The sequence below is a fragment of the Watersipora subatra genome, chromosome 3 (assembly GCF_963576615.1).
Source record: "Watersipora subatra chromosome 3, tzWatSuba1.1, whole genome shotgun sequence".
In the NCBI taxonomy this organism is placed as follows: domain Eukaryota; kingdom Metazoa; phylum Bryozoa; class Gymnolaemata; order Cheilostomatida; family Watersiporidae; genus Watersipora; species Watersipora subatra.
The window spans coordinates 73,927,310-73,948,624 of record NC_088710.1 but is presented as its reverse complement, the minus strand read 5'-3'; the positions used below and the strand labels follow the sequence as shown (position 1 = coordinate 73,948,624).

Sequence of the window (21,315 nt, the reverse complement as noted above, 5' to 3'; positions counted from 1 at the left end):
GGGGGTCCACGAAGCAAAAGTTTTACATAAATTATTTACATTATGTGAAATCTACATTATAGGGGGTATACGGTATAGCATTTACTGTACACAGAAATGAATATATGTAGTATACAAAAATAAACCAACACCTTCAATTAAAATAAAGGTTAGAATGGTATAAGTAGTACAAACATTAATTTTTTTGTGCAAAAACTTTTTCATTACTAGCTAGTTTATATAAATCTCAATTTTTGTTGGTTTGTCATCCATGTGTCCAGTTATAGCGAGTTTTAGCAACAACAAAAAAAGCAATTTTGGAAAGGGTTTGATCTCAGAACCTCCAGGTCTGCATTCGAACAGCTAATCTACAACACTACAATGTTCAACTAACCGCGGTGATGAATGATTGTCATGACATTTCTTACATTGGTTAAAATACTCACACATGTTTGGGGTTACTAACTAGCAGTTCGATCATTATGCAAGCCAAGAGCAAGTCCTGTAATGAATGCCATATATACTAGTCTGCTCAATTTTTAGCCGTGACTAGCCAAATGCATTGCACTAGTAAAATAATTGCCTGATGAATTTGAGTAACTTACCTGGTAAGCTAGTAGTATAAACCTTACGCAAAATTTAAACAATTGCATTGTTTAAAGGGTTTAACAATTAGGATGGCTTTAAACACGCAGTGTTTGGGTAGCAGAAGAATCGACGAGGTTATACAAACTAAATAGAACCATCAATAAAAATGATGCGAAGCCGCTGCAATTCAAGAAAAGCTAGACAGAAAATGTTTCAACAGCAACAAAATTCAGTCTCTCAAAACTAGTTATAAATGCAATAGATTTACTAATAAACCAATTACCTGTGCAGTCTAATCTGCTTCGAGTACAATTGCTACCTGTAGGTAAACACCTGTTTATCAAAAAACATTTCTGTAAAGAATAAATGCAATGAGCACAATACTAAAAAGCTTTATTTGAGCCTTGAAACGCCTCAAAGACAGAAAAGCCTGACCAATAATGAAAGCAAAATAACAAGACCAATGTGACAAAAATCTCTTAATATTTACCTGAAATATTCAGTACGGTAAGATAATAAGTTTTTTAAATGCATTATAGGCTTAACAAAACACATTTTCATTGATCAGCTATCCGCAGAGAAAAAACTGTGGCCTATAAATATTTTCAAGGCGTATGCTTAAAAAGATGCTATCGCTCAGCTTTAAAGGAACGCCTCGTGGAATCCAAAAACCATGACCCCATCAACTTTGCCAGTGCCCTGTATGAGAGTTTGGCAAGACTAAAGCTGGAAACAGATACGCTAGTCAAACAGGCCGACTCAAAACTTCCAAACAACGACTTACCATAATATATCACCCTATTCAAGCTGAAATTATACTCACACATACTAATAGTTCACTACTAACAGATGTCAGTTTATTAAGATTCAAATGCTATTGGGAGTAAAAAATTTGATAACGCCAGTAATGACATTAGTTATTAGTTTGTATGCATGTCGTTACTTGCTACCCACCTTGTAGCTGATTGCTGTCTTACTGAGACAGAGTTGAGTTCAAGTGACGGAAAGTACGATGGTTTAAAAACATTGTACAGAACCTCCTGAATTGCATGGCAAGCCGCCACAAATTGCAAGGAAACGATTAGGATAGGCTTTTAAAATAAAATGCCATTCAAGCTCTCCACATGAATGCATTTAGATAAATATGATCCAAGCAAAAGTTTCAAGCGACACATTATTTTTTAGACACATGATGGCAAGTGCCGATGTTTATTATTTGCCTATTATTAAGCTAACATCACATTTGCATAGAATTGAACATCGAATGTATCATACCATATCTATAAACAGTTACTCTGTTTTATTGTCAATCAATTCTAAATCCTTTTTGGCATTAATTAAAGACTGTTTGAAGCTTCCTTTGGTGCCATTACTATAGTATTAAATTAGATAGCTAATTTCTTGATTATAAGTAACCATTTCCTGTATAAGATTGAAGAAGAGTTTATTGTATTGTTACAAGTACATAAAAGGTTTATGCGAAAGGTTGCTAGTTGGATATTACTTTGCTGCTTGATACGGAATAGTCATGGTCATAACATTTGAAGTGATCAGACGCAAACAGTTAGTCATTGAATATGAACGAGGTAAAAAAGAATTTATTAGTATTATCATTAGTATTAATACCATACATATCTGGTTTCTAAACAAACTAATGTTTTACGCACTATCAAGTATTATTAATATACATAGTCCGTTTCAAAATAATGAATTATATTGTCTCAAAGAACAGATGGTGTTTGGTTTTTAAACAAATTAGCTATTTACCTAGTTTTAAATAGGCAAAATTATAGTCAAGGTGACATAACTCCAAGAATATTAAAAAGTGATGAGACCACTGAACAGAGTAAACTCAAGGCTATTGTAATTATGAGAAAGTTCAAATCACTAAGAAATCTTAATATATACAAAGACAAACATTATCAATAACACCTATTTACAACATAGCTTTCTACATGTTTATGATGACACTATTTTAATATGGTAATTATTTCCAAGACTTGAAATGGAGATATTTAAAGCCAAGGTTGGAACTAAATAGCAACATTTAACTAGAATCACCATTTTGTCTATTATACTGCTTGTTACCTCATCATCAGTGACCTTCTTTTTGGCAGCAAACACATACTTAGCTATTAAACTAGTGAAGTATGGTATGTACTTTCTCTTTAGTACTTTAAATGCTGACTTCTAGACAGCTACTGTTTAATCTCTCTGAGATATGGAACAGTTTTATGTTCAAGGGTTGTCCGTGCTACAAACAGAGTCATTTTTAATCAAAATTACATTTAAGGCATAAACATATAAGCAACAAAAATTAACCAAAGAATTATTAACACAAATATATTTGAAGCATTATGAAAATTACATCCATGCTTAAAAATTTCATTTTGTTCATCTCATTAATTATGCAGCCCATTGAGATTATGATATTCATAATTAATTATTAATTTCTCGGCAATTTTTTTTTAGGTTTCCTTATTTCCTGTTACACACATCATCTGTAGCAAGATTCCACACCAAACTTTACTACAACTCTCTTTACAGTTGGAAAATGTAACGGTTCCCTTGGACTGTTTATCATTATCTTTCGATATTTAACTCAATGCTAGTAACTTTTTTGCCAACAAACTTCGTTTAGGTATATCATAATTTCTGTTAGACCACATTTAATCATCAAGTTATCAGTTTATATAACAAACTTCGTTTAGGTATATCATAATTTCTGTTAGACCACATTTAATCATCAAGTTATCAGTTTATATAACAAACTTCGTTTAGGTATATCATAATTTCTGTTAGACTACCACATTTAATCATCAAGTTATCAGTTTTTTTATGATATCAGCAAACTATACAAAATAAATTCATTGTGAATGTAGACCATACTTACTTAGTATCGACGTGGATACTTGACTGGATGATCCAACCCATCCATACCTCGCTTCATCCCCCCCATGCTACCATGACTCATGTAAGAAGCACCGTCCATACCAGACTGGCTGACACCAGCTGGCTCCATGCCATAACCTGAAGATGCCATAGAACTGCCACCATAGCCACCTATAATCCACCAAAAAAATGTGACACAATCGCGAGAAAAAAAGTGATGGGTGACAAAACCAGGTGGTCGAATGTGCAGAGAGAACAGCGAGGCAGAAGCAGGTCGAACGTGCGCAAATTTTAGTTTCAAAAGAATAAATGAATTGAGTAACAAAGGAGAAGAGAAAGTTACTTGCCTGCTAAATGATAACAGATCGTGGAACATATAGAATCTAGCACTCTCTTGAATATCTTCAGCAAGCCGAAATGCGCAACAGAGAAAGAGAAGAGCAAACAATGAAACATTGCCGAGAGCAGCGACCGCTTTGCACAATTTATTGAGTAAAGACAACCGGATCAATGATTTGAGAGTACTGTCCACAAAATGAGATGTGAGAGTAAAAATGAGATGACTGAAAAAGTTTGAGAACACTGAAAAAATTGAAAGGTAAGAAATATATTGAAGATGAAAGCGGCAATACTGTACATATCGAGCTTGAAAGAGACCTAGTCTGCCTTGTAGATGAAGTCACACTTGGTTTTGTCACTCATTGGAAATCTTTGTACAAACAGCTTACAAAGAATATAATACAGGGCTGCTGTATAGGCAACCAACAAATGACTCTAAAGCATCTGTACAAAACATAGAATAGATAAAAACTAGCATGGCCATAAACATAGGAAGACAATGTATGTTGGACTTGTTGATGGCATAACGGATGGGGACACTGCCGGGCTTATTTATTTAGGTACATGTATGATATAGCACTGAACTCTGACTGGATATTTATTTTCATCGACGTTGTGTTACTCAATAGGCTTTCTGGTGCATGGCCATACCACCTGGGGATATACCTCCTATGTGATTCAATCTGCTTTGTTTACCATGGCTTTGTCGTTGGTAACCAATGCCATCACCGCCACCACCAGTCCTCGGCTCTGGAAACTCATCAAAGTATGCATTGGATATGCCACCACCACCAAGGGATGATGAGCCATTTTCGTATTCCGATTTGAAGGCTTGTGGTGCAGGTTCATAGACATCCTCATACAGAGTATCAGCGCTTACTCCACTACCACTAGCGCCACCTCTGTGCATACTACCACGTCCACCTCGAACAGTGCTACCTCTTATTGCATTACCCCGGCCTCTAGCTCCACCTCTGAGCATTCCACCACCTGAGAAGCATTAAAGACCATTTAGTTGTTAGCGAAACAAACTATACAATGGCAATAATGACAAGCATTTTTAAGTGGTTGTAAATGACATGTAAAAAAGACCATCAAAAGAGGACAGTGTATTGTTGAGGGTGGGTAGTAGCGATTATTTATACAACTGATTAACGAAAGAACCAATGTTAAATGTGTTAGGACACTCCAGTCGATAAAACAGTATACTACTTACCCCTAGAAGCACTGCCCCTTCCCATAGAACCACCCATTCCTCCTCTTCCAGACATACTGCCTCTCATCATACCTCGTCCTCCACGCCCACGTGGAACCGCCCTTGATGCTGTATAGCCAGGTGGCAGTGAGCCTTCTTGCTCTAATACCATCATTTGTTCTGTGAAAATCTCATCATTATAGTCCTGCAAAATGCAGAAGAAAATGCTAAACGATACAAGCTTATTTGAAATACATAAACTGAAATGTTGCGGGTAAAGGAGACTAAATGCAAGAAGGGAATGCATTTAGCACTATGATACTGACTGTTTATCTTAGATCCCAGGCGATCTGATGCAGCCGGACAACAATGACAGAACGTCTTTGATAGTTCGACAAACTGTGACTGACACAGTACATCATAGCCAGATCTTAATCTCTAATTGAAACATCATAAAACCGCAATCATTTAACAGCCAGCAATAATGACAAGAACAAACCTTTTGTGAAGCTAATTTGTGTGAAGTAATTTTTCTTATGAATTGGTTGACAACTGTGATGATGGGCGAGTGTATGTAATTATATGGATCAACCAAATAAGCTAGCCAAGGTCATAGTTTACTAGCCTTATTGACTACAATAACGTACAGTTACTAGTCAGTAAGTGGTTTAACCAATGAACATGAGCGACACCAACTGATAATTGCTGAGACTGAGAATTTGCTGGCCTTTTATATTGAAACTTTTCCGTATACTACCGACTATATCGGGATGAGACTTGTCCCAGCTTACCAAACCCACATCAGCAGGTGTGGTTTCACTTTTCGCTAGACCTTTTTAAAATCCTTTTCATTTGTCGGTAAATTTGTATTATACCAACTAATTATCGGTTGAGTAAATACGATAGAATCTACTATTGTAAGACTAAAATTTGCTCTTAGCTGTACAGATGGCTATAAGTTTCTCATTAATTACGCGAAAGTATTCTAAAAAATTGTTTGAAAGCTAATACTAGTTTAGCAGTAGTTTAGCAGTTTAGCAGAAGAGTTGAGGTCGGAAGATACTAAGACAGGTAATAAACAGCTAGAAAATGAAATAAACCCAAACGAAAGCAACAATAAGAGCGTAATTGGGTGAGCAAACAATGCAGGTATTTTTGTTTCAAAAAGGTTAAATTTTGTTTTTGCATGTATTATAAATATTGTTTTGACACTTGTTTATAAATTTACGAAGTCTGATCCAAAAGTTGAACAAATGGAGCTGTGTACACTCGCATATATATGTATGAGAAATCCTATAGCCAGCAAATGTCTTGTGAATATTGTGGCAAAAATTCAGGTCACTGGCAACAAAGGCTTCTCGAGTGAGCCAACGCTATGTCAAGGTCATCCGGTTGTTTCTGCCCAACTTTTAATAAATTTGTCAAAGTGGCTAAGATATTGAAACAAAACATTTACATTAAATGTGTGAATATAGGGGAAGCTGGTACTTAGTCGAAACATTAAACAGTGCTTTTGGAAATAACGTTTTAAAGAAAATACAATGGACCCTAGGCATATGATTATAATTCGTTCTAGGGTTGGCATGGTAAGACGAAAATTCTGGGGATAGAAGGGTGCAGAAACCCATGGTAAATATTTAATGCAAACATCTCCTGGTAAAAATCGTAGTGAACATATAATGCCGAACTGAATGAGATCAAGCATCGTATCACCTTCATGCGTTGTTAGAGGGATTTTAGCAAATCGCGTAACCGCATATTTCTTATTCCGAATCAGCACTCCGACTACCAAATTTGAAATTCAAGAGAATTTTTTGTTGATTTTGTGTGGAAAGGGCGAAAAATCCGCCTATTCTATACCGCAGGGCGAAAAAAATCCTGCTATCACTGTACAAGTTTTTGGGCAGCACAAATGTTTTCGTGAAGATATAGACAGCACTGGAGATGACACGAGGTCTGACAGACCAACCGCGACAAAAACTTGTTCATCAATTGACAGTGTGAGGGCACTAGCCATTGCAGATCATCATCTTAGTATTAAAAAGATATCTGGAGAGAATGGAAGTGGTTTTGGGATTGTTTAACGGGTTTGAACTGTCGATTTGAACATGAGACGAGTCTTGGCAAAGTTTGTGATGAACCAACATTTGTCATTTTGATGTACCTACTTGTCATTTTTTGTGAAACAGTATTGCCCTAAAAACAACATGGCCGTGATGCCGCAACATCCATACCTACCATATCTGACTCCTTGTGACTTCTGGTTATGTCATAAATTAAAACCAGTGTCCACTAAGTGCGTCTAGTCATAAGTGCCCAGTACGCTGGGCGCTTCCAAGCTAGATGCACTCGATAGCGAAAGGGTTAACAAATCACATATCAGCTACTCACAGCATGTAGATATTTCTTTACTTCTTTGGCTGCCACATAGAGTTTGTAGAAAGCCATGTCCGGTGGGCCAAAGGCTTGTATCCACACCTAAAAACATTGAAACAAGACGATGGTATATGAATAACTAGTTTGAGGCTAAAAGTTGTGCTTAGCATCTATGCGGCTAAAAGTTATGCATTAGTCGTGCGAAATTCAATGCAAAGGTTTTGCTCTGCTAAAAAATTATTTGGACGCTAATATCGACAAGTTCAACTGCGCAGAAGAAAGGGTGAGATAAGAAGATATTGCGGAAGATATTGAACAGACATATGTTCAAGCCATCGAAAGCAACAATCAGAATGCAACTGGCCGAGCAAACGATGCAAATATTTTTGTTTCAAAAATATTAATTGTTGTTTCTGCATGTATTCTAACTATGGTTCGTTTATGTCACTGGTTCATGAATATAGATTTGAAGCATTTGACAGATTATATGACTTATAAATTTGCTGATTTCTATGATATTATGTAATAACATCTTTGCGGTAACTGTTATGTTAACTCAGCTTACAATGGATCGACGCTCTAACTCATTTTCTATTGCGCAAAAAAAGCCAGTTTTGGTTGCAAACTGTAACAAACATATCAATGAATGTAATGAGCGTTTACGCAACGTTGTTAACTATAGTTTTGAGTTGAAAATTGAGTTGAAAAAAAGGTTATTTGCAAGCAACAGATATCAACTGGTAGAAATATTTTTAGGCTTCCCGATGCATGTTTATTTAGGGACAGGGTTGGTAAAAATCAATGATTTTTTTTGCTAAAAAATCAGATTTTTTGTGATTTAAATCTATTTTTACGAATTTTTGTACCAATAACTGTTTTAGTATCTTGCAACGAGAATGCCAATACAAATTTATGTAAAGAATTACATTTTATTCTGCGATAAGAAACTGATAATTGATAATAATTGATAATCTGATGGATTAGCGCTGCAGCATGCAGTTCAAGACTGCAAGCCTCTGTAAACTCTCACTCCCTGTAGGTTCGTATTTAATTAAATTCTTTAAGTAAATGAATGTTTGGTCAGTAAGTTTATACTATTGAGTTGAAAGCAGTACAAAACAGGTTGTTTATTGCTAGACTAAATCTACTACACTAGTGGTAGACTATTTTCTTGAAAAAAAATCATGATTTTTTTCGTGTGATTTAAATCAAATAAAAATCGCCTGATTTAAATCGTGCCAACCCTGTTTAGAGATATCTGAGAATTTGGATGTAAGTTAACAGATTTATAGCATCCAAAAAAGTTAATGTCGCCCCGCCAGAAGGAAAGTCCATATCTAGGGAACACCGCTTTGACTGCAGAAGGGTTAAATTTATTTTCCTAAAATTCTGACAAGTTATTTAAAAAATACAACACCAGCTTCTATTTGACTGCCACCTTCATTTGACTGCCACTACAGGAAAAGGATTGAAAAATAGAGTACCATGGCATTCGAATTAAAGTTTCAAGATATTCACTTGCTGTGAGAATAGAGGTAAATATACCATTAACCTTCTGGCACCCAGAGGACTTATTGAAAGTGCTAGCTGGTTTAGGAAAAAAGTCTTAAAAAACACTCAAGGCATCATCAAAGCAGTAATCAGACATGACTGCTAACTTCAAAAGGTGATGATGCACTTACATGCAAATCTTCATTGAGATGTGAGTATTTGCCACCTTCTTGTCTACACTGTTCTTCCTTTGCCTTGTCTCTCATTGAACCTCGTCCCAAAATAGCCAATTTACATCCAGATATTTCTTGCATTCCCTTCAGTGTGCTGCCCTTAGGTCCAAGTAACCGTCCCACATAGTTAAACTGTAATGACAAAATGGTTTTAAAACCTATGGGATGATGAAAATTGAATAAATTAAAAAAATTCACAGGATATTTGTTGTCAACTTACGTTTGGATACTTTTCAACGGGCACAGAGACCTTGTAAGTTAAACGAACAGGTTTGCCACTTTCAATATCAAGAAAATGTTCTTCTTCAAGAGACTTGTGACCTTTTGAAATTCTGTTGGTTTCTGCAAACAAAATTCAACATTAACAAAAAAATTCCAAAAAACCTAACTAGAGCAAAGATGAATTATATTAAAGGATCTTAGAGTCAAAACTATGCTGAACGCTGTTTAGAGTAAGGAATAAAAAATGTGTCGCGCTTTGATACAGTAAATAACTTATGTAACTATATAGATGTACTTTGAATACTTGACATTTTGAAATGTAGTTAGATACGTCAATATATGCTAGTAGTTATACCAATAACATAATTTGTAAGCAATCTAACGACTTGATATAAATTAGATAGGGCGTTGAATGTCATGCGATTAATGCCAATAGTGCCAGCATAACATTCTTCAAAAGAAACCCAATTGTTTGTCGCGATATAAATTAGCTAGCACTATTGAACAATTTAAACATTACAAAGAAATTAATAACTTGGTTACATTAAACCAACCTTTCTGTAGGAATTGACAGATATGAGGAAATTGGTCTGCATGTTGGGCAGATAAGATGGCAAACTCGTCCACTAAAGCTTGCTCTTCAGGTTTAGGCTGACGTTTGTTTGCAGCACTTCCATTCCCAAAGCCTTCCTGATCCATTGTTAGCTGCACTTGAACAAAGAAATCTCGCTGTTCCTACACGCGGGCGACTGTCTCGCAAAATGGCGCCACCGGAAGCTCCCGGTGCATATACTCGGACTTTTTTTGTAAATTATTGGGTTAGGGCGTGAACAAATTATTGGTAAAATGCGACATTTTAATAAAATCAAAAATTTAGTTTATACGCCTTGTACTAGATCTCCATAGAAATATTTCTATTTGCATCATCATTAAATTCTCTTTTAATTTTTACACAAATAATCTCAAACTAAACATGATTTGTTCACTACTATCTTGCGTTCAGGATACTTTTACAGTTTCTATTTTATAATATGCCTGCAAATAGAGCCTTTTTGTTATCAGCAAAATAAAAGATTACTAACAATTCGCATCATAGACAATTACTCTGCACGTCAATATTGCATTTATATAATATAATCGGGTGAGTCTTGCGCGTTTGCTGCTTCCTAGCGCCTCGCAGGTAACGCCTGAATTAACGATTATAATTTTATGCCCTACGCACATACCTGCCAACTCTCACGCATTAGGCGTGAGACTGACGCAATCACCCCAAAGAAAAAATGAAAATGCGTGAGATTTTTGCCCCAATTTCCACAATTTTATATATACTATTATTGATACATCAATTGCCCCAAAACCAAATCTCACGCATTGCCCCACTCTTAGGTTGGCAGGTCTGCCTACACAGGGTTATGCATCCGGAGATGTGAAAGCTGAATAGCCGATGTAGTCCTTGTGGGAAGCCACTACTCTTAAATGGTGCATAGCACCACAGCAAGAACTTGTGCATTCAAGTTTGAGGTGACTAATAACTCTGAGAAATTTAAATTGATTTAAAACCTACGCTACCAAAAGGGTTAAGTCTATCTGCATATATTTCATGATACAGATTTTTGCAAATGGAATTGTTGAGCATCATATAATCCATTAAAATTTCCTAGACAGCTAAGATCCTGGTTTGAGGCTGAAAGAATTAACAGTCGAACTACGTACATTTACAGTGAGTTAAAAGTATAAAGAACTGCAAGTTTGACAGTCAACTCTGGCTAACCTCAAGACAATTGAAGGTGTGGTGGCTTTGCAGATATCATTATATCACAAACATGTACAAAACTATATACATTTACAGAAAATATAAAAAAATAGTTAATTAAGAAAGCCTCTACATGCAGCGGTGCCACACAAACACGGTATCTTCTCATCTTCATATGGAAATTTGTAGTCATATGTGATCTCCTCATCCACATCGATTTTGCGGCGTGAGTAAATCACTATCTTTTTTGCTGCATCAACAGTTATGACTCGAGCGTAGCAATTTGGCTGTAAACAAAACATAAGATGATAGATAGGGCACAATTGTACATGTATATAACATATTGTATAAAATAATGTTAAAATTTCAAGCCAGCCAACAATTTTTGCAAACAGAATTGTTGAGGCAGCACATAACCCATAAAATGCCCTAGACGGCTAAGATTTTTATCTTTCCTGATCAGGCGTAGTAGGAAATATAGGTTTCACCCAAAGCCTTCTGGTGTGTTTAGTGAAATGAAGAAAGTGAGAAAGATCTACTGTGGATAATTATAGACCATATCATGCGCAGTCCAACTTCGACACAAGGATCTAATTTGTGCTGAAATTTACTTTGTTGCATGTTGGAGCAAATATTTTTATACTAGTCCTCCGTATTTCTTCTAATTCATTAAAGAGATCAATAACCTATGATATTAATAACACTTCAGGTGATTACACAAAGCATTGAAGTACAATGCTTTAAATAAATTAACTAAATTACAAGCTTCACTTATACAACAGTAATATTTCACAAAATTTCAAACACTGTGTGTTGGATAATTTGTAAGTTGATAAGTTTGGGAATTGAGGTTAGACTGCATTTCCCTCAATTTGTTGCAATAAACCTATAAATAAGTTAACTTACGTCACAACTGTGGTTGACAAAACGAGCCAAATTTCCACACTTGGTTGCATCAATAACTGTTTCACCGTCAATTCTGAAAAGGTAGCTGCTTCCAATGCCAGTTCGTTCGTACTGCTTTTCTCTTTCATCAGCTACTGAGTGACGCAGGATGGCCCCGACATACTCAATCACCATTGTATCAGCGGGTATGGGCTCGCACGCGTACAGTCCCCAATCATGGATGGTTGATCGCGAAAACCTAAGAGCCTTTTTGCGAAACTGCCAACAGAAAAAATGACAGCTTAGGGTCATAGTTGTGCCTGCTCAATCATAATAACACATAATTTAGCTTGGGGTAATTAGGAACAACAAGGAACATTGTATATTGGTTAAATGGCAGTAAAAGGGTAGAGAACACCAAATTTCTTACAGATTAGTATCCTATTAGAGGCCACAACTCTAATGCAAAATTCACAAATGGGAGACTTTCTTACAGCAAGTTATTCTATTAATATATTTGTAATTGCTGTAGCTTTCATGAAAATAATGCTTCACTTTCTTACGGTACATGGAAGAAGGATACCAAATAGATGCTGACCTTCAGCTGGTTAAATTTGAGAAGCTCGCCGGTGTCAAGGTCACCAAAAGCTGTAGCAAGCCTTCGCTGATTCGATCTGGCTTCACGTTGGATGCTCTGTGCAGATACCTTGGCATCCTATATTGGTAGACAATTGACGCATGAGTTTAGTGTATCGACGGAAAGAAATATTTCAACACAAACTAAGCAAAAGCTAACACAGCAAATTGATAGAGATTGTCAGACATATAGTAAAGCTTCGATTTTCAGACATCTCAGATCATGCGGAATGAGAATATAAAACTCGAATGACCCAAAAATAAAACAATCTGCTGCCACGACCTAGTTGCCAGCTAACTTTTTTTTTCCATATTGTTATCTTTAGCATTCAACTGTGTCCATCAGACAAATTCAGACAGATTTCAGACAGACAGTCCATTCAGACAAATGTGTCCATTATGATCTAAGAAATATTGACAGCATTATGTGTTTTGCCTAGTATGTTACTGTATATTATTTTTATCTTCAACTAGAATGAAATACACAAGCTATTTCTACACTTTTTTATTTCAGACAAAACTGAGGGAAGAAAGGCTAAAGTACGAACTGCTACAGATACAGCAGTGCATTCTCCAGCCTAGCCTTCTCTATTAATAGCACTGTATATCTGTCAGAAATTCAGTGTGCATTATACATTGCATGCTCTTTTAACACATTCAATGCGAAACACAACTTCAACCCAAACTTGGAGTTGTCTACCGAGTTAAAGTTTAGCTACTTCAATTTGTCGCAGAGCTTAACATTTGTTGAGAGATGATCTACTGCGGTAATGAAAAAGAAGGGAGCTCTTAGAATGAATAAGTTATTTGTGATTAATTCATAGTTCAAGTAATTGTTAGGTGAATACACAGATCAATGAATAGCTAAATATGTTCTACACATGAATACTAATACATTAAATACATACTTACAATTGCCTTTTTAATCAGGTTTTGGTGTGACATGGCGGTATCTACACATTTTCACAAAAATTGAATAAAAACTAGGTGTGTATTGGTTGACCAAATTGGCCAAATTTAACATGGTTTTTAAACATCGTACATATGTAACTATGCGAGAGTAAATTGGCGGCCTTTGATGAATTATTAGAGCTTCAATACTTGGTTGGCCAGCGCTTATTACTAATCACACAGAGGATAGGATAAAATGGGAGCCAGGTAAATAGATTATATTTCTTGAGAATACTTTTTGTAGCAGACACAGTGTCTGCAAAAACTGTTCCTCAAGTATGTAAAGTATGTATGGTCAGATATAATAAATAAAGTGAGTTTATAACAATCACCGCAACAAAGATTATTAAGTGGTCCCATAATTACCATTACCACTGTAAAATCTCTAATTGTTCACCTTCGTTTAAAATTTATGGTGCTTTCGACCTTCATTGACTAAAAAATAATTCTCTAAATGTTTCACTACACTTGGCCAACTTTAAACAAGAGGCAGTCGTGTTCTGAAGAAGCAACCCCAGAAGATCAGCAACTGAATACCATGAAGTTTGAGACACGTTTTCTCCAATACGAAATAAAGATTGTTCTTCTCACCAGCCCTTAATACCCGAGACAAACAACGCTTAGTCGCTATGTCGACCGTTCAGTTTTGGCCAAAGCCAATTTTATGAAGTAAAAAACCAGTTAAAATATAATCTGTTTGTTTGGATTGAATGCCCAAGAAAGTTATCCAGTCACTCTTTATGTGATTATATCAGATAATAAAGTGACAAGGTAAGTTACTTCCTACTGGAAGCAATTAAAATATGATTGCGATATTTTCTTCACATCAAATCTGCTACATTCAAACAATTGGTAAACAGTTTAAAATGACTTGTAATTGTGATTCAGAGGATTATAAGGTAAAAACCACTTCTGTACGGCAGCAGATTTTATAAATAACTCGTCAATGTGAAATATGTGTTTCAATCAGATAGTTGATGCGCAACTAGATTTTCATTCCGTAAATTAAAGCTTTATATGATTTATTAATATGTTGAAAGACAACATAAACCTTAAATAGTTCAAAGCACTAAATTCTTTAATAATCAATGCAATGAAATGCTCCTTTCGAGAACTGTAAGTACAGAATTTAATGTGGTAGTTTCAAAAATAAAAAAGCAAAAGGGTAAATAAACAGTTTATGGTATAAAATAATGTAAAACAAAATGCTTAGAAAAGCCATTTTCTAGCCTTGAAAATTACTTAAATTGTTCACATTATTTGTTATGGAAAAAATTATTTCGGAATTCAAATCATAGCCGACTAAAATGCATGGTAGTCAAAATTCAAGGTCAGACTACTGTGTGACAAGAAAAACATGTGAACTATAATAAACTGGCAGTGAAAAAGGCCAAAGCAAACCGGAGAGGTGACAAATTACAATTATATTGCATCGTTGCAGTGCGCAGTAATTTTGTAGGGCATTACAACTTTCTAGTGCGTAGTAGACATTTAGTGCAACTGTGCTCCTACAGCAACTTGTCGATTATGATCTCATGCATATTTATGTATTTCTATGACACATTACCTGAAAGCCAGTGATTCATGCATACGGTGAATGCGCATTCTTCAAAACATGAAACTACATGATTGTGCACCGCAACTGCACACTACTATGAAGTTGATACTGTGAATCAATTGACACTGCTGGCTTTTTAAACTCCTTTACTGCACTTGCACTCTAACTACCATATAATTTCAGAATAAAAAGTCGGGTAGTATCACTATTTTGATGAAATTGGGGTCTTTGTATTGCATTGTATTTTCATTAACATTAGGCTATATACCAAAACCATAATACGTTATTTAACCATATAAAACAGGCTGATTGTAATTAATTTGTTTCCCCGTTCATGCTCAAGCAGCATTCACATCTTGCAATTATGTGGCGGTCGCCTTAAAGATGTGGTTGCGTCAAAAAGGTCAATTCAATGAAATTAAGACCAATAAAAAGCTAAAACATCAGCTTCAATTTGATGTAATTTTTGTATTTGTATACCAACCCTGTCCAGAGATATATGAGACAGGGTTGGTATACAAATATATGAGATATATGGCGCCATATATGAGATATATGGCGTTTGAATGAGGCCATCTTTTAAAAAGCTCACATTCCAGCGGATGTTTCATTCGTGCCGTAACGAGTGATACATCTGAAAAGAGTCCATGAGCGATAAATATAAGATCGCTTCAATAGCCAATCATCAGCACGAAATTTTTATATAGGTCGGAATAAATGTTATCACTCGTAAAACGCGTTGCCTGTGACCTTGAAGTTAGGGATTTTACTCTGTTATTAGATCGTATCGACATCGATATATACTAAATTATATGTAATTAACATCGTTATTTTAATGAATTACTCGATCGACACGTCTTATTGACGAACAACCGAATTGTAAAAATGCTTCCAGTTAGTGCGAAGGTGACTCTGAATTTTCTGAGTATCAGGTGGTTAAATTTTGGAACAGACAGCTTATAGTTGGAGCTGACAGGTGTCAGCAGCATTATGCTACAGAGGAAGATAGGAGAATGGAGGTAAATTCATCTTTTACTTTTGAGGTTCCTATAGATATACTGTTGTGTTTACATTCAGATTATATTTCCCTGTTTGAGGCTACAATGTAATTTCCTGTGTGCGCGTGCGAGATACGGATGCACAGTGAGTTATTGACGGCTTCTTTTTAATCCATAGCATCTAGCAATACAATGGCTTAGATTGATGAATATAATAAAGGTAATAATTTTAGAACTCATGAATACATTTACTAATTAATAGAATTATAACTTTTTGCTATCACCAAGCATCATTTTATAATTTTTTATCGTTTCACCGAGCTATATTTGCTTCAAATTTTCTTTGGCAGTTTTAGCTAGTAAATTAGATTTATGATTAGACTTTAGATGTTCACTTCTCACTTGTAGAAAGTGAGGAAAATCGATTGATCAATGCACATCTTCAACTTCCATAACCAAAGCTTTGAATCGTTGGCTTGGCGTACTTATGCTTTTGTTAAACATTTATTCATTTTTAAAACTACACTGGCAATCTATCTAACTCCCAATTTTAAAGCTGTCAGTAGATACGCGTTAGAATGACAAATCTATGAATGACACATATTTATTGCATACGTTTTATTTATTACAGGATGTTTATGTGGTCCCACCAGCGAAGCAGCTTTTTCAGTTTGGAAACTGCCATAAATAGGAATGAGAGACTTGAATGTGTGCTGCATAAGCCATGATGTTTTGTTTGAGTTTGCTGCAGTAGATGAATTAGTTTTATTGTATGAGCTGAAACTATGTGAGTGGCCACGACTTGGATAGAAATTTTTAATAAAAGCTTTATGCCAAGATGAAATTTTTTTTGCTTGTAAAAATAATTTAATAAAATAATATTGTTGAAAATGATGCAAAACATGATTTGCAGAACATTGAATACATCATGGCCCCCTTGACACCTTTGCTGAAATCTTGTCTGATAGATGGATTTATGAAGTGTAATCAGAGCTGTATTGACAGGTACTTTTGCATAGCTCGACCCATTTGTTTAGTACTTGAATCAACTAATCAAATGTGACCAGTGAGTTTTTTTCTACAAATTAATACCAGTAATGACTCGATAACGTTGACTATACAATGTACAAGACTTTTAGGGATGCAGTTGGCTTTGCCACATATTCTTTTTAAAGATGCAGCTTGCTTATTTTACTTAGTAACTAGTTTCCTTTGTGGGTAGCGGCGGAACTGTGCTGATACAAAGACCTTATTCTACTTAGTTTGATTGACACAATTATCGTAGACCGGTAGAATTAATAGTCGGTACGAGGATGTTTACACAGAATTTAGAGGAAGCTGATAAGACAAGTTTTTAATTTCTCTTATTTGAGGAGTTTGAGACATTCATAATAATGTAGCTGTAGTGTGATTTAAAATTTTATTTTAGCCAACATGAGCAAATACAAGATCAAATATATGTCAATAGAGCCACGTAGGACTAGACTTTTATCCGATAGCTGATGTGAATATTAGAGATAGAGACAGGTTGTATCACACGTTACATTATTTTGGGCAAGTCTGGGCATGTTTTTTTGGCCTGAGCGTTTTTACCGCGACCAATTTTTTTCGATTTTAATTTTCAAATATCTTGACAATGAGATCGTCTAACACAAGAAACAACATATCAACTGATGGACAAAAAAATTACTTTCTTTTAAAATCAACTCAAATTTGACGCAACCACGTATTTAATGTCAACTCAATACTCGATTCTCTGATGAGTTTTTTACAAAGATGTACTGTGCATCTATGTACAGTGTATTCAAATATTTTAGTTTTAAAAATATTAATATTTGTTTTGAAATGTTGACTTTGTTGCTGTGTGTATTATAATTATGTTTTGTTTATTTCACTTGTTCTTGGACATATATTTGTAGCATTTGATAGATTATTATTATAAAACTTATAAGTTTGCACATTTACAGCTTATTATTTGATGGCATTGGTAATATCGACGTTTACATGATATGCAGTACTTCATTGTTGATACGAGGTTTTTAAAAATACTCCCCTCCTTTGAAACCTCCCAACCCCCCCTTGAGCCGGAGGTTTGAATCGCTACGAAGATTCGAAGTTTTAAACCATTTACATGCTATCCATTTAAACCATATATAGTTGATATCTACTGCAAGCAATAGATATCAACTATATATGCATGTTGATATCTACGGCAAGCAATAGATATCAACTATATATGCATGTTGATATCTACGGCAAGCAATAGATATCAACTATATATGCATGTTGATATCTACGGCAAGCAATAGATATCAACTATATATGCATGTTGATATCTACTGCAAGCAATAGATATCAACTATATATGCATGTTGATATCTACTGCAAGCAATAGATATCAACTATATATGCATGTTGATATCTATTGCAAGCAATAGATATCAACTGGTATGAGCTTCCTGGTGCATATTTATTTAAGAATCTACGACAAGTTGGAGGTAAATTAGAAAATTTCTTGCCCGAAGCAAAGTAGAAAATATAGGCAACATTCGATTTACCCATAAAAAAGTTAAATTGGGTCATGATCTCAGAAACCATGGTTAAGTCGGGTGTGTGAGATTTGGAATTATCTACACTAGCAGAAGGAGAAAATTCTGTTATTTTGCAAAAAAACTTTGATTCTAGCTTAATTACAGCAGACTTTATGGTCAATAAACTGAATGCACGTTCACCATTAGTGCAAAAACATAGTTCTGAAAAAACCGGTGTTAACGTTTGAGAAACGAAAGCCAATGCACAATTTTGTTTACATTTCAAAACGTCATAGCAACCAATATCAAGAAGTTGTGATATTTATCTAGATTTTTGTATTTATATACAAAAATTATGCTTAATTTAAAAATCTCAACAGATTTTAGCTGGCTGTCATATAAATAGCTGTATATCTATTAGAAAATGTGTTACTTATTCTTAATTTTGCAGATATTAAAAACGACTTGGCAGTATCGCGATTTAGGGTACAGACGTAGTATCACCAACAAAATCTTTACAAAAACCATAACAGTAAAATATTGCACACCACCGGACACTATATACGCCGATCTTGTAAAATCAAATAACTATTTTTATCATTAAATCTTATAAAATCTAATAGTCATTCTTATAATTAAATCTTATAATAATCTTATAAAAATCGTTAGAAAAAATCATCCTCATTCCCTTTACTTTCATTGCTCCTGGCATCAGTTGGAAAACCAGGCACTCATTAACAGCGTCCAAAATGTCAGAGTAATCTTTAAAATCGGCAAAAAAGAAACAATTACTTTTATCGGACGGAATTTTTCGGTACTGTCCTGTTTAGCGTAGCAACGTTTTTTCCGAGGGTTGGAAAATTCTATTGGCTTAACTAACTTCAGATTCAGAAAGATCACCCTTTGATTCATACGGATGCACCTGTTGCAAAAATCGTTATCAATATTATAAATTCAGTTAGTGCAGCTTCAAAGTCGAATAACTCAACTTCGTAATTTGCGACTTCACCATGGTTTCTGGGATCGCGACCCAATTTATCTTCTCACCATTATGACGAGGTGTTTGAAAAATACAACGCCACCCTTTATTTGGATGCCACCTCTAATAAAGCGCCACTCTACGGGAAGAGTTGAAAAATGAAACACCATGGCGTTCAAATAAAGGTTTTACAGTATACTGCATATTGCGTGGCTGTGGCATGCTTACTACTGCACTACTAAAGCCTGGTTCCCATATCGATTGCGAGACCAGCATGAACTTGCGCAGCAAAACGCTTGCGACGCTAAGCGGCTTTTGTTCCCATATAAAGCTGCATTGCTAATAACCGCATAAAATGTTCGCCCGTCATGCCATTTCGATAATGGTGACCTTCACTTGTACAGTGCATTTCGGGAAGGTTTTGTCTGTGGCTTTTCGCGAAATTTAAACAGCGCTAAACTCTTAGCGCTGAGTACCGACAGTACTCTGAGGTACCCGGCGTGTAGCTTCACATTTCACCGCAATAGCCTGCGGTGTTGTCACCGATGGGAACCAGGTTTTATGCAACTACACAGATATCTAGGCATAAATTTACTGCAACTGTAATGCATTTTACATCAGTGAGTACTTCTCAATACGCAAATATGACTTTTTCTTAATGGTCACAAATACTTACAGATGACATGTTCTTAGTAGAAACTGCTTTACCAATCTGTTCAAACTGTCGAGCATTGGTCATATACTTGGACTTCTCATATGAGCTTATCTTGTAGTAGCCTATTAATGGCAAATATAATATGTAGCTTGCGGTACGTATAAAGGTTGTGTAGAACGTGGAGCGCAAGAACGAGACAGTCTGCATACTGCAAGTGATGTTGAACATATGGCATCAACAATAGTAGTAAATCCATGACAGCAATACCTTCTGTTCTGGCTGAGCCAGTCTGATGAGGTTTGATGTAGTCCGGATCTTGTTGAAAAGCTCTTCTAGACTTCTTAGCAGGTGGAGGCGGGTCAGGTATGCTCGATATCGAATGGTCGACCCAATGTGTGTCATTGCACCATTCATAATTCTATGACAAAAAATATCACATGAGTTCTCAAGAAACAATGCATCGTGGTTTGTATTGGATGACACTCGTGAAATCCAAGATGCACATGTTTCTTTGTCCTGGACAAATAATGAACAGTAGGCGCGTATAAAACTGACAGATATAAGGTAAGAACAGTCCGAGTACAGACGCTCTCTAACTTACGAACAAGATACGCTCCGAATGGCCGCTCATTTGTTCATATGTTGGCTCAGTTTGTTAATTTGTACGGAACGTATGTTTAAGGATTATATAAGTATGTTTAAGGTTTGTATAAGCAACCTACATTTTTGTTTGTACTGCATTTAAGGAACACTAAAGAATAAAACAATATGTTCTATAAAGATGTGAACAAATGAAGAGAAACTATTGTGAAAAAAAAGCTACTGCATTTTTTCAAAAGTGTTGCTGCACGTCGGCATCAGCGGCGGAAAGCCGCAAACTTGAAAAAATGCAGGCAATACAGATTTTAACTTACGGCATCTCTGTATGAACAACTTTTGACATGCACAACACCTTTCATATCAACTGTTGTTCGTAACGCGAATGTTCATGAGTAAGGTAACGTCTGTATATGTATAAAAGCCGTATACCAAATGAAACAGTCAAAAGGTGCAT

General features: G+C 35.5%; 2 protein-coding genes across 2 annotated transcripts in view; both read right to left on the bottom strand.

Annotated features, from left to right (window-relative positions):
- Positions 1 to 1,994: 1,994 nt before the first annotated feature.
- On the bottom strand, positions 1,995 to 10,081 carry LOC137389927 (KH domain-containing, RNA-binding, signal transduction-associated protein 2-like). Its single transcript, XM_068076116.1, has 8 exons — positions 9,870 to 10,081; positions 9,314 to 9,435; positions 9,052 to 9,225; positions 7,385 to 7,471; positions 5,015 to 5,198; positions 4,495 to 4,788; positions 3,461 to 3,630; positions 1,995 to 2,821 (listed from the first exon to the last, which is right to left on the bottom strand). Exons 1-7 carry the CDS (start codon positions 10,012 to 10,014, stop codon positions 3,461 to 3,463), a joined length of 1,176 nt encoding a protein of 391 aa, XP_067932217.1. The 5' UTR covers positions 10,015 to 10,081; the 3' UTR covers positions 1,995 to 2,821.
- An 820-nt stretch (positions 10,082 to 10,901) lies between these two features.
- Positions 10,902 to 21,315, bottom strand: part of LOC137391732 (histone-lysine N-methyltransferase SETD1A-like) — a 35,797-nt gene continuing 25,383 nt past the window's right edge. Inside the window, exons 15-19 of the mRNA XM_068078263.1 lie at positions 20,529 to 20,679; positions 20,283 to 20,383; positions 12,552 to 12,668; positions 11,975 to 12,232; positions 10,902 to 11,355 (exon numbers count right to left, since the gene is read on the bottom strand). Of these exons, the coding sequence (XP_067934364.1) occupies positions 11,182 to 11,355; positions 11,975 to 12,232; positions 12,552 to 12,668; positions 20,283 to 20,383; positions 20,529 to 20,679 (801 nt within the window). The 3' untranslated portion in view covers positions 10,902 to 11,181. The remainder of the gene's footprint in view (positions 11,356 to 11,974; positions 12,233 to 12,551; positions 12,669 to 20,282; positions 20,384 to 20,528; positions 20,680 to 21,315) is intronic.

Bases quoted from the DNA above. Each gene is read 5' to 3' on its own strand.
- LOC137389927 (XM_068076116.1), bottom strand. From the start codon at position 10,014: ATGGATCAGGAAGGCTTTGGGAATGGAAGTGCTGCAAACAAACGTCAG. The intron at 9,436-9,869 runs GTTGGTTTAATG...TTTTGTTTGCAG, and splicing joins CTGTCAATTCCTACAGAAAG to AAACCAACAGAATTTCAAAA. The intron at 7,472-9,051 runs GTAAGTGCATCA...CAATGTTTTTAG, and splicing joins ATCTCAATGAAGATTTGCAT to GTGTGGATACAAGCCTTTGG.